This window comes from Symsagittifera roscoffensis, chromosome 6 (genome assembly GCF_963678635.1).
Source record: "Symsagittifera roscoffensis chromosome 6, txSymRosc1.1, whole genome shotgun sequence".
NCBI classification, from domain to species: domain Eukaryota; kingdom Metazoa; phylum Xenacoelomorpha; order Acoela; family Convolutidae; genus Symsagittifera; species Symsagittifera roscoffensis.
Genome location: NC_087067.1, coordinates 8314692 through 8329285, shown reverse-complemented (window position 1 = coordinate 8329285; position 14594 = coordinate 8314692). Strand labels below are relative to the sequence as shown.

At 34.0% G+C, this 14594-nt stretch overlaps 2 protein-coding genes across 2 annotated transcripts in view; one reads left to right on the top strand and one right to left on the bottom strand.

The window, feature by feature from the left end:
• The window catches only part of LOC134848511 (uncharacterized), a 37482-nt gene extending 25820 nt beyond the window's left edge, over positions 1–11662 (bottom strand). The window contains exon 1 of the mRNA XM_063865995.1: positions 11242–11662. The gene's annotated coding sequence lies outside the window, so the exon portion shown is untranslated. The remainder of the gene's footprint in view (positions 1–11241) is intronic.
• LOC134848581 (WD repeat-containing protein on Y chromosome-like) overlaps positions 4102–14594 on the top strand; it is a 30649-nt gene continuing 20156 nt past the window's right edge. Inside the window, exons 1-7 of the mRNA XM_063866096.1 lie at positions 4102–4345; positions 4516–4658; positions 5870–6112; positions 7212–7590; positions 8455–8616; positions 9206–9349; positions 13218–13336. Of these exons, the coding sequence (XP_063722166.1) occupies positions 4276–4345; positions 4516–4658; positions 5870–6112; positions 7212–7590; positions 8455–8616; positions 9206–9349; positions 13218–13336 (1260 nt within the window). The 5' untranslated portion in view covers positions 4102–4275. The remainder of the gene's footprint in view (positions 4346–4515; positions 4659–5869; positions 6113–7211; positions 7591–8454; positions 8617–9205; positions 9350–13217; positions 13337–14594) is intronic.

Genomic DNA, 14594 nt, shown 5'->3' with positions numbered 1-14594 from the left:
AAACAACTGTTTTAATGGGGTAGATTTGATTTAATCTTCTATTGATAGATTTGAAGTATGTTTTGAAGCGCTTAAAAAGTTGGTCTGATGGCCTTTCGGTTTGTTCTTGTCTTACACGAACTGGCAAAAATTGCCTCTTTTCCACTCTTTAACACCTTCAAATTTAAGTTTTGAAAAACTAGTTTAACGAATTGATATGTAACTTGGCATAGTGAACAAACTAGCAACTGTGAACAAATTTGTATTTCATACCCTACAATGTAAACTTAACGCGTTTAGCCATAATTACAAGTAAAACAACAAAAATAATAAACAAAAATTTAAAATATTGGGGGGGGGGGGGGGGTTAATGGATTGAGATAATTTTAAATGATTGTATGTAGATTCAAAATTGTAAATTGAAATGGACGTAAAGCAATTTTAATTTTTTCATTTCCAGATAAATTGATAAGATAAATTAATATAAATTAAGATGGATTTGGGTCAATTTTAAATCGATCATATTTCCAGGCTAAAAAAGTCAATTTAAATTTTTCCATCTTTTTGACTTTATATAGCTTTTTACTGGAGCCAGAATCCTTAGATTGCAATGTTTAAAAAGGATCACTCGAAACTAATGGCTTGCGATAAACAACGCTTCTCAAGCGACTAGATTACATTTGCACTGACGGTGACTTTTCTCGAAAACAAATTTTTGCTCAAAATTTTTGAGCAGAAGTACTGATAAAATAAGCCTGAATATTTTACAACGCTAGAAGTTGGTTTATTTCAACTCCTCAGAAACTGATATGAATCAATTTTGTAGACTTTTATGGTACTTAGGAGTTTTGCGAAAATCCATTTGAAACAATTTTAATCAATTTTTCAGACAAAAAGATTTATTTCCTACGAGCAAACACCGTTATAATTCGCTGTAAATCAATGAACATGTGCAATTAGGCTTTTTAGGTGCTCGAGTTTTGTATAATCTCTATTAACGTTGATTTAAACTGATCTTAATCCTTTTTTGTCAGTGCGTGTAGACTCATGATCACTTATTTGCCTAAATTTTAAGCACAAAACATGCTTAAAATCAATTTTCTGCAGATGCAAACCTGAGGATGTCTTTTCTCAGAATCAAGTAAAGCTAATCTCAGATTCCGAGACTCGATACGTATGATATCACCGTTTAAAATCTTCTTCTTAGCGTTATGTTATTCTCAGATATCTTATGTTCTTAACATGTGTTCTTATGCTCTAAATTTAACAGCAATTTCGCGAAGAAACAGAAATAATTTTTTTCTGCACAAAAAGCACACATTCTTCCGCCCATATTCTTTCAAGAATCAAAGTCAAAAATAACAAGGATATCTGGTTGCTGTGCAATTAGCACAGAATGTTCCGACCACATTCCTAGGAGTTTTTTTTTTAAATTAAGGTCTTTTCTTGTTCCTCAAGTGAAAATGCTATATAAACGAGCTATATAAACGCGGAGAAATTTAGTGAATTAGGCATAAATGACTACAATTGTCTTCAAAGAAAAAATTTTTGTTCTTCAATTTTTTTGGGCTAAGAATTTCACATTTTCGAAAAAAATTTCTTGCCAGAGGAGCGCTAAATAAGGCTTTCAAAACTGCATTTTCTTATTTTTAAATGAAGTATTTTTTGATCCAAAATTGGTAATTTTTATACATAACGAACGTTAATAGATCGAGCGCTTTATTCCTTCGAAAAATAGAAGAAAAGTCAAAAACTTCAAACCGGTTTTTTGTCATCACTGGGAAATTTTTTAAGAAATTTTTTAAGGTCATTCGAATCACGTCTTAAAAGGCTTTAACATGCTTGTTCACTCAACTCAGATCGATGATTATTTGTGGTACCTTTTTTGCGCGGAAAACCAAAAAAAAAACTAAAAATTGTTGGAATACAATTTTTTTACCCATTTTCAATGGTCTAGTTTTTAAGAAAACTCCTGATCACAGACTTTAAAATATTTTTATTTTTAATAACCCAATAGAACTTTAATAATGTTCTATCCTTGACCCTATACCAGCTTTCGTGGTGGTAAGCCAGATTGGGAGCGAAAACCCTTACGCCATAGTTCTATGCTTCTACTCCGTGAAGTTGTAGGAACAATAAATTGATACACGTCTGTATGGAAATGCAAAAAAAGCATTTGACTGTTTTTGAATCTTGATGAGCTTTTGGAAACAACTCTGAGACCAAGGTTTTTATATTTCCGTCTACCGAGATAATTACAGAGTTTATTTTTGAAAACTTTTTCGAACATCAATCATGTCTTCCATCGTTGTTGCAAACTAGAAAGTCAGAACCCATGCAGCTTTCGATGAACTTATTAAAATATAATTAGTTCTTGATTACGATGATGTCCCATTCCAGTAAAGCTCACACTTTTTTGGTCAAAAATGGACTTGAATTTCACCTGGAAAGCATCAATTGAATTTTTAATTTTCGGCAACACGTATATCGAACAGTATCCAGCAAAATCGCAAAAAAAGCACAAGGACAAAAAAAGTTGAGCAACCTGGCAACCTCTCATGAGACAATTTGGCACCATAGGGCTCACTCAAGATAATAAAGGTGAGAAGCTCGAATAAAACGCAATTCTGTTTCCTCATTCGAAATTTAAAAAAAGTTCCCAGGCTCAAATTAGCTCATATGTTTTTCGATGATTGCATTTGTTTTGAAACCGCTCAAAATTTGAAACAAAAAACAGTAATCAAAAGAATTTTCAGATGATTGTATTGTTTACACAAGCAAAACTTGTGTTATGGCATGAGCTCTCTCTTTTCCAACTTAAGTCACAAGTACTGTTGCAATGCAATTATTGCGACAAAATGTGTTCATTTTGAAAAGTGTTCTTTTTTATCCAGCTATTAAGTGCAGACAATGCTAAGGATATTAACACAGACTGTTAATGTTCCGACTTTCGTAAGGAAATTAACGGAATATTTGTGCTCGGGTTTTTTTTCTTCAGACAAATTTCGACTTTTTAACTAGCCATTTTTGACGGGATTTTAAAAATATCATTCAAAAAGTGTTGTTGTCCTGAGCTTAAATTTGGAAAGGGATTTCACCAGAATTTTTTTTCTCAGAGTTATGGGGGTTTAAAAAGTTCCATTTTGGCCAATTTGGGACAGCTAACGCGCGATATATTTCGCGCTATTAACGCGTAAGCGGAGATTTAATCCATCCTAGAAATCGTTCCGAATTGGTTGAAGAAAGCTTACTTGCCACAATTGATTTGTTACTTGGAGCGAAATTTATCACTTTGTACTTAATATGGCGTGTGGGAAAATGATTTTCACAGAAAATCTCAAATTGAAAAGAAAATTTTAAAATTATTATTGCATTTAATTTTTTCTTATAATTACTGCTCCATAAACTGCTCCATAAATTGAGGCATGTTAGTTGGTAAGTTTCTTTTTTCCACCTTGACTGGTACTGCTAATGCTACATAATTCGCGTGCCTCTCTTAAGAAATTTTGTAGACTCAAAGTTTTACTCATTCAGTTTTTCCCAGTAGCGTTATCTGTCATATTTTTGCTTATGTATGCGAAGTGCAACTTCACCTCTGTGTTAATAATGAGGATCAATTTAACAAGCTCCCCCCTTTTAGATAGACCAAGTGAAGATCCTCAACTCCAGCGTTTATTTTGACTAAATTGCTGAGCGCTGCCATGCATTGCTGGGTTCTGATTGTCTCAAGTTTTCCACTTAGAGCCAAGTAAACATCCTCCCGGGTAGAGATCACGCTCAAAAACCGCTTAAGATTTGAACGGTTTGAGCGGTTCTCCAGCAATATTTGAGTAGTTATTAAGCTGTTTAATAAAAAAAGGCGATCAAAGTCGTCAAAAGTCCCGGAAAAGGTAATGTGACGCTAAGAAGCAGTTGAAGTACTTCTACTTAAGCAAACGAAGAGGGAGGGGGTTGGGAAGGCTGTTAAATTGATCCAATTATGATCCTCTTTGTCCACGAGATATGCAAAAATTAATCTTAATGTTTGATGTTTTGTGGATTTCAAAAAAGACATCTATCAGATATTGGTAGACTTGTCTCTCAAAAAATGATTTATGCGAGCATGCTTGAAAATTACTTTGCGTGAAACAGTCTTAAAACTGTAATTCTTAACGTTCTGATCACCATAAAGCTTAGTTGTTTATGTAATGCTGTTTTTGAACGTTTCAATGTTTAGTTTGAAAATACTACAACAGAATTAAAATACAACAGCTTATTTACAAAAATTATTGAAGCTTCAGAAGAAACTTCTCCAAAATGGACTCCAAAGTGAACGTGAACGTGTCATTGGGATCGATAAGCGAAGCTGAAGAAATCGAACATAAGGGATCTTGTTAACTAGCCCCCCTATGCTAATTGGTAAAAACGAGTAGAAAATTTTCGCCCCTGTAAAAAAGAATGCAACGGTTAAGCATATGCAATTTTTGTTCCTGGTACCAAAACCCCCTTTTTACAATAGGAGGAGGGGGGTGAAAGCTAACAAGATTCAATGAAAGGTGGGTGACATGAGAGGAAATAGGATGAACAAATCAGGGGTGAGTTTTCTTAACGTGCCATCCAGTGGGGGGAATTCAATGAACAGCAGTTACTCCAACACTCCAAATGCGCCCAATGGTCCAAAGGAGTTGGCGATGAGTCATGTATGTTTACCAGTTACTAAAAACTAACCAATTAAAAAAAACTAACTGATCAGTTAGTAAAAAACTGACCAATCAGTTAATAAAAAACTAACCAAACAGTTAGTAAAAAAAACTAACCAATCAGTTAGTAAATAGCTAACCAATCAGTCTTAAAAAACTTGATCAGCCATTCACACGTTGCATCTTACAAACGGGAGCTATTCTTGTTTAAAGGGGTTTTTATAACAAAAATGGGTTGATTTAAGGATGGTTTGAAATGAAGCAATCATGAAAACTGCGCAACATTGACTATGTTGAGGGGGAATGGGGGGTTGCAACATTTTGTCGACGAGCAATTTTAGGCCAGCCATTTTTAATTTTTCGAGTTCCGCCGAAACCTTAGAACAATCGTTTTTTTATGCTATAAAGCTTGTGTCTCCGTAATTTTAATGCCTATATATATCAAGAATTCTCGTCAATTTGGTTTTTTTGGGGCTGCAAATCAAAATTATACTTCTCGAGAAATTTATTTGTTTTATTTACGCGACATATTAAAAGTAGGCAGACAAGTCCTTTAGCGAGGACATCATTCCACCAAAATTTGACGTCGTAGCTCTACAAGAAGCATTTCATTCTAATTTTTTTTAGTCGTGTATAAAAATATGCATTCCTGAGGTTTCGTTTGAGAAATTTGGTTTAGAACTGGTTTAAAATCTCAACCTGCAATTGCTTTGTGTTGATTTATTTAATCTGGAAGATTTAATTCTGCCATCGGATTACATGGCCTTTTGTTCCTTACATTGTTCTGTTCCTTAATATTCCTTCCAATTTGGCCGATACTTTAAAACATTATGTTTGCTCTAGCCGTTTCCAGAATCCATTGAATTGCTGGCTTAAATAGTCCAAAACTAAAAAAAATGCAGAAAATTTACTAACTTGGATCCCTCGCATGCAAAAACTAACCTTCGAAATAAATTATTTGCTTAGAATTTAATGATTGTTTTGACGAGACATTGAAAATAAACACTTTTGAGGCACTTACTTACACTGACGTAGAAGATTTTTTTCTTATTCACCTAAATCGATGTAATTTAATTTGTAGCTCGAGCGTTTCCTAATTTACTTTTTGCCTACAAATTGCGTCACAAGTTATAAGAAAATCGATTAAAATATAACTAATCAATTCAGACCTAAATCAGACCTTTAACCACTTCAGAACTTTTTTTAACAAGGAGCGTCGCAAAGAGATCCTGGACTACCTGACTTCCGAGTTCCCCCACCTATTTCCATCTGGCATGGAGGCGATGATCAAAGCTACCAAAGGAGTGGGTGTGAGGGGGAGTGCTCAGAGTAAGAGCAGTACCCTCTCTGCCAAGAGTATCATCACTGATTTGGACACTGTCAAACGGGGAGAGAAAAAGATTGAGGACACGATGAAGTTAAGTCACGTGATGGACCTAGTCAGAATGTTCCAGGTAAAATTTCTAAATCTAGAATGATGATATTTTGCAAAGTTTTTTGCGCAACAGGTAATTTTTGGAATATGAAGAATTTTTGGAACTACAAACAATTTTCATTAATCATAATTTTATCTTAATGACCAATTAAACTTGAACAAAGGTAGCAGACAATAAATTATTCTGTCATTTTGCCTTATATGAAGTTCTACCTTTTACACCATTCTACCTTATGTCAATAAACAATCTAACCAATTCACTCTAGGTTTACTTTGATATTTTATCATGTCACGTGTTAGGGGCATATATGGAGAAATTAATGTTTTTGAGTCCGACCATGTATACTCAAATTCAGTCTTGATTCATGCATATGAACACTGGGCAATTTGTGGGCACTCGATATAAAAAACTTCGAGCAAAAAACTGGCATTAAGCTTAATTAAGATGTTTTAGTTCCCCTTTCTTGCTAGGTATCTATGGTATCTGCTTAACAATCTCCCCCTCCCCCCTATGAATAAATTGAATAAATGCAGTAAATTATCACAGAGCTTTCTATTGCGAATTTTATTTTGCTGCATTCTGATTGGTCGAAAATTCGACTGTTTTATTCTACTTAGCAATTTCCCCCCTTTCTTAAAGGGGGGGGGGGGGGGGTTGTTAAGTCGACCCGCAAAAACCCAGTGTTCACTGCGCATGTCCAAGTTGAAGCTCACAATTACATTCCTGATTTTAGATATCATTATTCCACCTGTTCGAGAATTGAATCGTGAAACAAATAAGCTGCGACTTACAGTTTTAAAACGATGGAATGCACAGAAAAACTCTTTACTTTTATGTCTATTTATGTGCAACTACTGTAAAATGGGGCGTCTAACCGGATTGAAATTAGACAAAAATGCCCCTTTGACTGGTGACTGTATCACCCAAAAAATGTGTTCAAATCGTATTGGTGAAAAGTACAAAATTTCATGCATTTCATTGATTTTTTTCAGCAGATCAATTTGACAAAAACATAATTTGTTTTCGTTTTTCTTTAAAAATAATAATGTATTTACAATGCACCTTGATAAACCGCAGAGCTTGAAAAGGACAATAAATATGCCCAAAAATTTTTCAGGAACACGTTCCTACCACCTCCATAGACCCTTTAACGTACCAAGAGGGGGACGTAATCCAACAGCCAGGAATGATGCTACCCGACGAATTCGAAACTTGCGTCAAGCGAGCCATGGCCATCGAATCTTCCGAGTGGGACGAAGAAATTGAGGTGTTATTCAAAAAAGTCGACAGCAAAAGCACAGGGTATGTGTTACTCATGGATTTTGTGACCTACATGCTTCAAAAGTACCTGGAACGAGATAGTATGGAAGCGCAATTGAAGAGCCCGTTCCAAAGCAAGCCTAGGATTCGACTTTGCAGACATAATCACCAGGAGCCGACGGTGAAAGTAGTGTTGATTAGGAACCCAAGTCGATATGTATCTTTCTCAAAAGAAGGTTTGTGAATTTTTGTTCTTTCTGCTCAGCCGAAGTTACCAACATTTACATTGTCAAGTGTTATAATTATAATAATAATCATAATAATAAAAATAACAAGAAGAAATAATAAACTTCTGTTGTTTGTGAGAAAACAAATCAGCCGAAAATTTATCAGGATTTTATCGAATTCACAAGGAAATTGTCAAATTCAGTATGAGAAAACCTCAGTATGAGAATTCGCGGTTGTCAACATGTTTTTTTCTGAAGTGAACGGAAAAAAAGAAATCAACAGGCAAAAAATCAACGAAATTTTTCGAATTCTTATAATGGCGTTTCTTAGCAACAATATATGATAATTTGAGATGGAGTACACACCTAAAAAAAGCTTTGGCGTCAAAATGTGCTAATTTTGAGGGGGCAGCGCGCGTCGAAAAAACGCGATTTTTTGGGCAAAATTTTTCAAAAAGTTCCTAAAAACGCCTTTTTTGAACCGTTTTTAAAAAAATTTGCCTGCGGTGGAGAAAATTGGGTTGAAATGGGGTCTTTATAGTGATTTGGGAGATCTCAGAAAACCAATTTGGTCGACCTAAAAAAAGTCGACAAAAATTTCACCTTTTTTTTGAAAATCCGCCCCTGTCTATAAGCCCCTGTCTATAAACCCCTGTCTATAATGATGACATAAATGCTTCGATCATTGTTGGAGGGGACGCAGTGTCATTCGCCTCCTCAAGGTCGGACCGGCTGCGGCGAAATGGCTGATATTTCCCTCCCCCACGGAGTAAAATGCCCAAGGTTGAAGGGTGGGAGCTGGGCTGGGGGTTAATAAAAAACAAAAATAACGCGTAATTAGTTGGTGTTATGACTTTGAAGTGACCTCTATAGGTGAGTTTGGAGTGTGGGACCAGCACGAGTTATCATTGGGCAAAGTTTACAGAGTAGCAACGGAGCAACAGGACAATGGCAACAAGAAAATGGTCCACAAAGTGTGGGTTATGGACGTCATAGTTCTACCCGACTGTGGAAAAATGGCTGTGTCCACAACTGGTGAGTACAAGCGACATAAATTTAGAAAACTGGATTTTTTGTAAAATTTATTATAAAGACCTTATTTTACGTATGATTATAAAGTTCGGTTGATTACATGACTTGTATTTCACAAGTCTTGTAAACTAAAAGTTTTGTAATTTACAAATCTTGCTAAAATACAAATATTGTATCTTACAAGGTGGGCATTTACAAGTCGTTTACAATTCCAATTTACGTGAAATGAGAAATTTAATGAGAAAATCGAAAAAAATGTTTGTAGTAGGAGCAAAAATGGAAGCAGTTTTTCTCAACCCTGAGGTAACTTAATTGATTTTTTTCGAATCCAAATCACAGCTGAAAAGACTTTTATACGATACCAAATTTGGCTCTTACGAGTTTTCATGGAGCTAGTCAAAATCGGGACCAAAAAAAAACATCCTAATGAAATAGTCGAATCAATGAAAAAGGACAATTTAGCGTGTTCATTTTCAAAATTTGTATTTTTTAGTTTTGAGGGAAAATCAGAGAAATTTCGGAAGCAACGAAAAAAACTTTAAAATTACTTGAAAAGTGATTTTATTATAACAGTTTCCTAATTTCACAACAGGCCGTGACATTCGTTTCTACGACATCTCGTCGGCTGTGATCTTTGAGGAGTTCCAGTTGTACGGACTGAGTCACGTGGTCACCTGCTTTGACTACCACTGCAGCACCAACTTCAGAGTTCAGACAGATTCCATTCTTACCACAGGTAACTGGCTCATGTAATTTATTCTTTTCATAAAAGTGATTAAAGTAAATCATAGATTGGCTTGAAGATAAACACTAATTGGCTGAACAATAAAAAAATTAGACTGGCCTGTGACAATTTTTGACTCTAACTTCTGATTAAATTTTTGTTGCATACATGAAAAATCGCACTTTTTTTCAGAATTCGTTTTTTTTTTCATTTTGTAAATTCTCGTTTTTGTCCCGAACATCTGAAAAATTGAGAAGAACTTTGTAATTGGGTGTTTTTTTTGTTTTCCACGCATAATCAGCTACCACAAATAACAATCAGCGAGAGTTGAGTGATATATCTTGTTCAAGTCCTTACAGTCGTGATTCGAACGACATTAAAAAATTCAAATTTTGTTTTAGTGTCAAGCAAAACCGGTTCAATATTTTTTGTTTTTCGTCTTAATTCAAACGAATAAAGCGAGCGAGCAGGCTTACAATAGTTTATTTTAATGGCTTAAAGATTACAATAGCTTAACTTAAAAAGTAAAAAATTTAGTTTTACTCGAGTAACGTTAGTTTTTTTTAGTATTTCAGCGCCTTTTTGGAATCGTAAACTTCAATAAATGCAAAAAAATGAAAAAATTTTTGAAACTTTTGTTTTATTTTTTTTTTAATTTTTCTAGTAGTTTTTCTACAACATTATGTTTTTCAATTTAATTATTTTAATATGACTAGTCTTTTGTTCAGCTCCTTTTATTACACCACGCCGAAAAAAACAACGACCGTAATCCGTAATTTGAAAAAAAACTTTGATTGTATTTTTTCAAGACTTTGGTCGGAAAGTTTTGTGGTACTTGCCCAGTAACCGGCTATCTTTGTGACGTTTTTTTCTTAATTTGTCATAGGAGTAGGAAAGAGGGTGCCTTACAGCTCAAAGCAAAACTATTAACCTCAGTTTTGGAACATAAAAGGTTTTTTCTTTATTTGCTCATTTTGTATTTCAAACTTTGAGACTGTTTAGAAAAAAACTTCAAATTTCTTGTTTTTTTTCCACAGTTGACAAAAATATGAAAAACTTAACTATTAGGTTTGCTTTTGTTTTTAAGTATTTACTTTTAAAGTTTACGTATAAAGGTTATAAAATTTAATTGAGAGTTTTCTTTTTTTTCTACTGCGAGTTGCCTGTTTTTTGCTCCGACCATTGAAAACTTTTGGGTGTGTTTTAGCTTATTTTTCTTCAGTTTTTTTTTTACAAAACCAAGTACAACAGATAATCAACGGAATGGCTTGATTGCTATATCATTTTAATGTATTTTCAGTCTTGATTGCAGCGATTTCAAAAAAATTTGAAAAAAAAAACAATTACTAGTTTTGACTACTAGTAAAATTTCGAGCGAAAAAAGTGAGCGAGCAGGCATATCATAAAAGGATAAGCCGTTAAACTTTTATTCAAGCCCTGAAAACTGTCTTCCTCCTTTGAAGTAGTTTATCGAATTTTATAGCACCCATTTGGAAATTGAAGTTTTGAAAAATTAAAAAAAAAATTACATTTTTTGCAAAAAACAGTTGAAAATTAAGAAAGCATTTAAGATTTTTTGATGTTTCTTGTTTTTCTAGTCATTTTTCGAAGCAAACTTTCGTTCAATATGAATATGCATGTGTTACTATGACTACCGTGTTCTGTCTAAATTTGAGACTTTCGTTCGGATCCTTACATCACATTGTGCACAAATATAACACTAATTTGAAAAAAAAAGAAAAAAAAATTGTAAATTCGGTCGGAACATTCTGTGCTTCTTGCACGGCAACCGGCTTTACTTGTTGCGAATTGTCTTTTGCGAGTTTTTGTTTTATGTGAAAAAATCATCCCAAAAAAGCATTGTTTGTTTCTTTTTCTTGGTTGACTTGCCAAAGAAAACTGACCTGTGAATTTGTCCCGATTTCTGCAAATTCGTTTTATAATGGTGTCGTTGAAATCACATGAAGTGAGTTGATTTTCGTTTGAAAATTATAAACAAAGACAAATAGTTTGAACTCAAAGAATTTGAATGTCACCTGTTGTTTTGACAAATTGGTAATTTATAGGTTCACATTGGGCTAGTTAAGTAACTTTGATTAATTTTGTTCAAAACTCAACTTTTTGTGGAATAAAACCGGTTTTTATTGCAACGGGTCTGGTAATGTGAAATAAAATGCACAGTCGTTAAAATAAGTATTAGATAACTTTCAATAAGGCAATATATACTTCAGAATTGGGCGAATTGTTTGGAATATTTGATCACTTCTGAGATAATTTATTTAGCTCTTAATTTCAACTATACTCTCCAAGAAAGTATATATTTGATTCCCTTGGCTAATCCCTCTCGCATTGAAATGCACAGTAACTGGTTAACCCATACGTCGTCAAACTGTTTCATGGAGCGAATAAAGGCGATCAATAAACCTAAAAGTTTCCGTGCAGAATTCAGACGTTAGATTTTTAGAAAAATGTACCCAATGACACGTGCTTCGCATTTTTTTACAGAAAATATATTTTGGTAATTTTCATTTTAAATAGAAATGGCAACCTTTTCAAGGAATGCAATAAGTATTTTAAACATTCGAGCTGAAATATGGAAAAATGAGATTGAATCTTAAAAACAACATTTCGCCAAACATGAATTTCAATGAAGGGACCAAACTAACATCCTCCGCCTCCCCCTTGAAGCGCTTTAGGGGGAATATTTTATTTTTCCCATTAAACTATTAATCATCCACTCATTTTTAGGCTATTTGTCTCTTCGCTTTATCAGCATATCTCTCTTTGCGTTTTCATGGGAATCCGGATTTCACCAGGAAGTTATATTAGCTCATGATTGACAGCGTGATAATTGAAAATCAAATTTCACCCGTCATTAACTTGATTCGCATATCTTGTTCAGCATTGCAGGAGATTTTTTTCACATTGACAATGATCAAGCATGTCTCGTTTTTTCGTCTTTACATTGAGCAAAAACTGATTCCAATTTCGCATAAAATAACAAAAAAATGCTTCATTATTTTTATTGGAGTATATGTTATTCTGAAAGAGATTAAATAAGATGTTTTTATGGCAATAGTAAGATTTGAGTTCAACTTATTTGTGAGTTAGGTGCTAGAGTTCGGTTGGCCGTTGAAGTTGGAATTGTGACCCGAATTTCACCCATTCCCCAATGGGGGTTTTTGTTTCCGACAGTTGAAACCTCAAAGTGTCCAAGAATTTATTTGGGCGCACCAAAAGCATTAAAATTTCTCGACCATATTAGGATTAAGTAGCTGCCGGCATCTCTGCTGCGCGGACGAATCTAAATTTCTGGCATGAGCGGATGATTTTCGAAAAGTATCCATTATGCTATTTTCCTTCCCAATAGTTCCGTCTTGTCCATAGTTTTGCCGATAACAAGCCACCAATTTATGAAACCTGTGGGTTTTCTGATGACGCCTTTGGCGCCTATATATTACCATTTTGGGGAGGCAACTATGATCTGGTACCAAAAACAAATCATCCAAAAATATTAGGTACCAAAAATTAGGTACCAAAAACAAATCATCCGTATATTCATTTAGCGTTTCTTTGATAATCAAGTTTTTTTCTTTAAAAAAAAAGAAAACTTTTGTGCCAAAAATGAGAATTTTTCTATTTAATTTTTAAAAATTTTTTGTTCTTCATTCATTTTTTGAAAACATATGTTGTCGAATATGCCCAATTCAGTTCTTTTTGTGTAGTTATTCAATGATACCCCGCACTAAAAAGGACACTAATTAAAAGAAGGGAAAAAGAAAAGGTCTTTGTGTAGTTTTTTTTGAGTGTGGTCGGAACACTCTGTGCTGCTTGGCGCAACTACCAGCTATCCTTGCTTTCATCGTTTTGTGTTTCCTAGGAGATGATGGCGGTCGAATTTTCCAGTACTTCTTCCGCCAGGCGAGGAACAAACTCTTCGAGAAACCCCCCAGACAAGCGAAAGGACAGAAAACAAGGGTCTACATTAACGACATCAAGGTACATCCTTCAAAAACTGAACAGGCAATTTTCGGTTTAAACTATGTGCTAGGATATTTTTTATGTGATTTATATTTTTCAATACAAACTTCCAATTAGAAAAATGGAAAATCCTTTAATCAATTTTCAGCTGCTAATCGTGTTCCAAAAACATGTTAAAAGTTCCGATAATCGAGACAAAAGCGGTCTGAATGTTTAAATTAGCAGTGAGTTTTTGATTGAATAACACAAGTTTATTGCACTATTACAAATCTTGAGACATTATTCCAGTCCACTTCTACCTAAATAAAGAAAAGAATAAATGTTCAGTAGTTATTTGCATGGTTTAGTTTGGTTTGAACAGTCTGTCGTACTTGCGGAGTTGTCGGCTACCATTGGCTTAAATACTTTTTCCCAAAAATTGTTTTAGAAACAAAACTTCGATAAAAAACAAAATAACCAATCAATGATTTAAATCATAATGAAAATCTCACACAGGCACGACAAGAGCAGCCGATTGCCAAGAAAGTAGCACAAGTTCTCCAGGCAAAAAATTTTCAAAAAAACTACAGAAAAATGATGGATTAAAATTTTTTTAAATGTTGGCTGTTCAATTACCAGTTCAGAATTTGTAATTTCCTTTTAAATTTCATATTTTTTTTCATTCGAAACTTTAAATGGCCTAAAAGGTTGTGACATCTTCTATATTGGCATGGTAGCTCCATAGTGCGTCATTTGTAAGACTAAAAAAAATATTTTCACGCTGAAGTGGACTTTTAAACTTCATTTTTCTTTTTTGTTCCGACCATTGAATTTGGGGAGGAAATTTGTACTCGGGTGTTTTATTCCCTTTTTTGTTTTGCACTCGAAATCAGCTGCCACAAAAATTATCCGAAGAAGGCGAGTGGTATACCAAATTAAAGCCGTTTCAAACGTGGGTCGAACGACACTAAAAAATTTCAAAAGTTTTCTCCGTATTCAGAAAAAATGATTTAGTATTTTTTTTTCAACTTTGACCGAATCAACGAGCGAACAGACTTGCCACAACTAGTTTGAGCTTAATTCAAACCCTGAAAACTTTTTTAAAGGAAATAAAAGTAATTTTTGGAATTTTTTTGGCGACATTCTGGGAACCAAAAAGTTATTTCGATATTTTTTGCAAAACAAATAACTAAAAAAATAGAAAAATTTAACATTTTTTCATTTTTTTGTTTTCTAGTAATTTTCTGCAGGAATTATCCATTTTGCTTTATTACTATGACTGTCGAATATGCCTTCA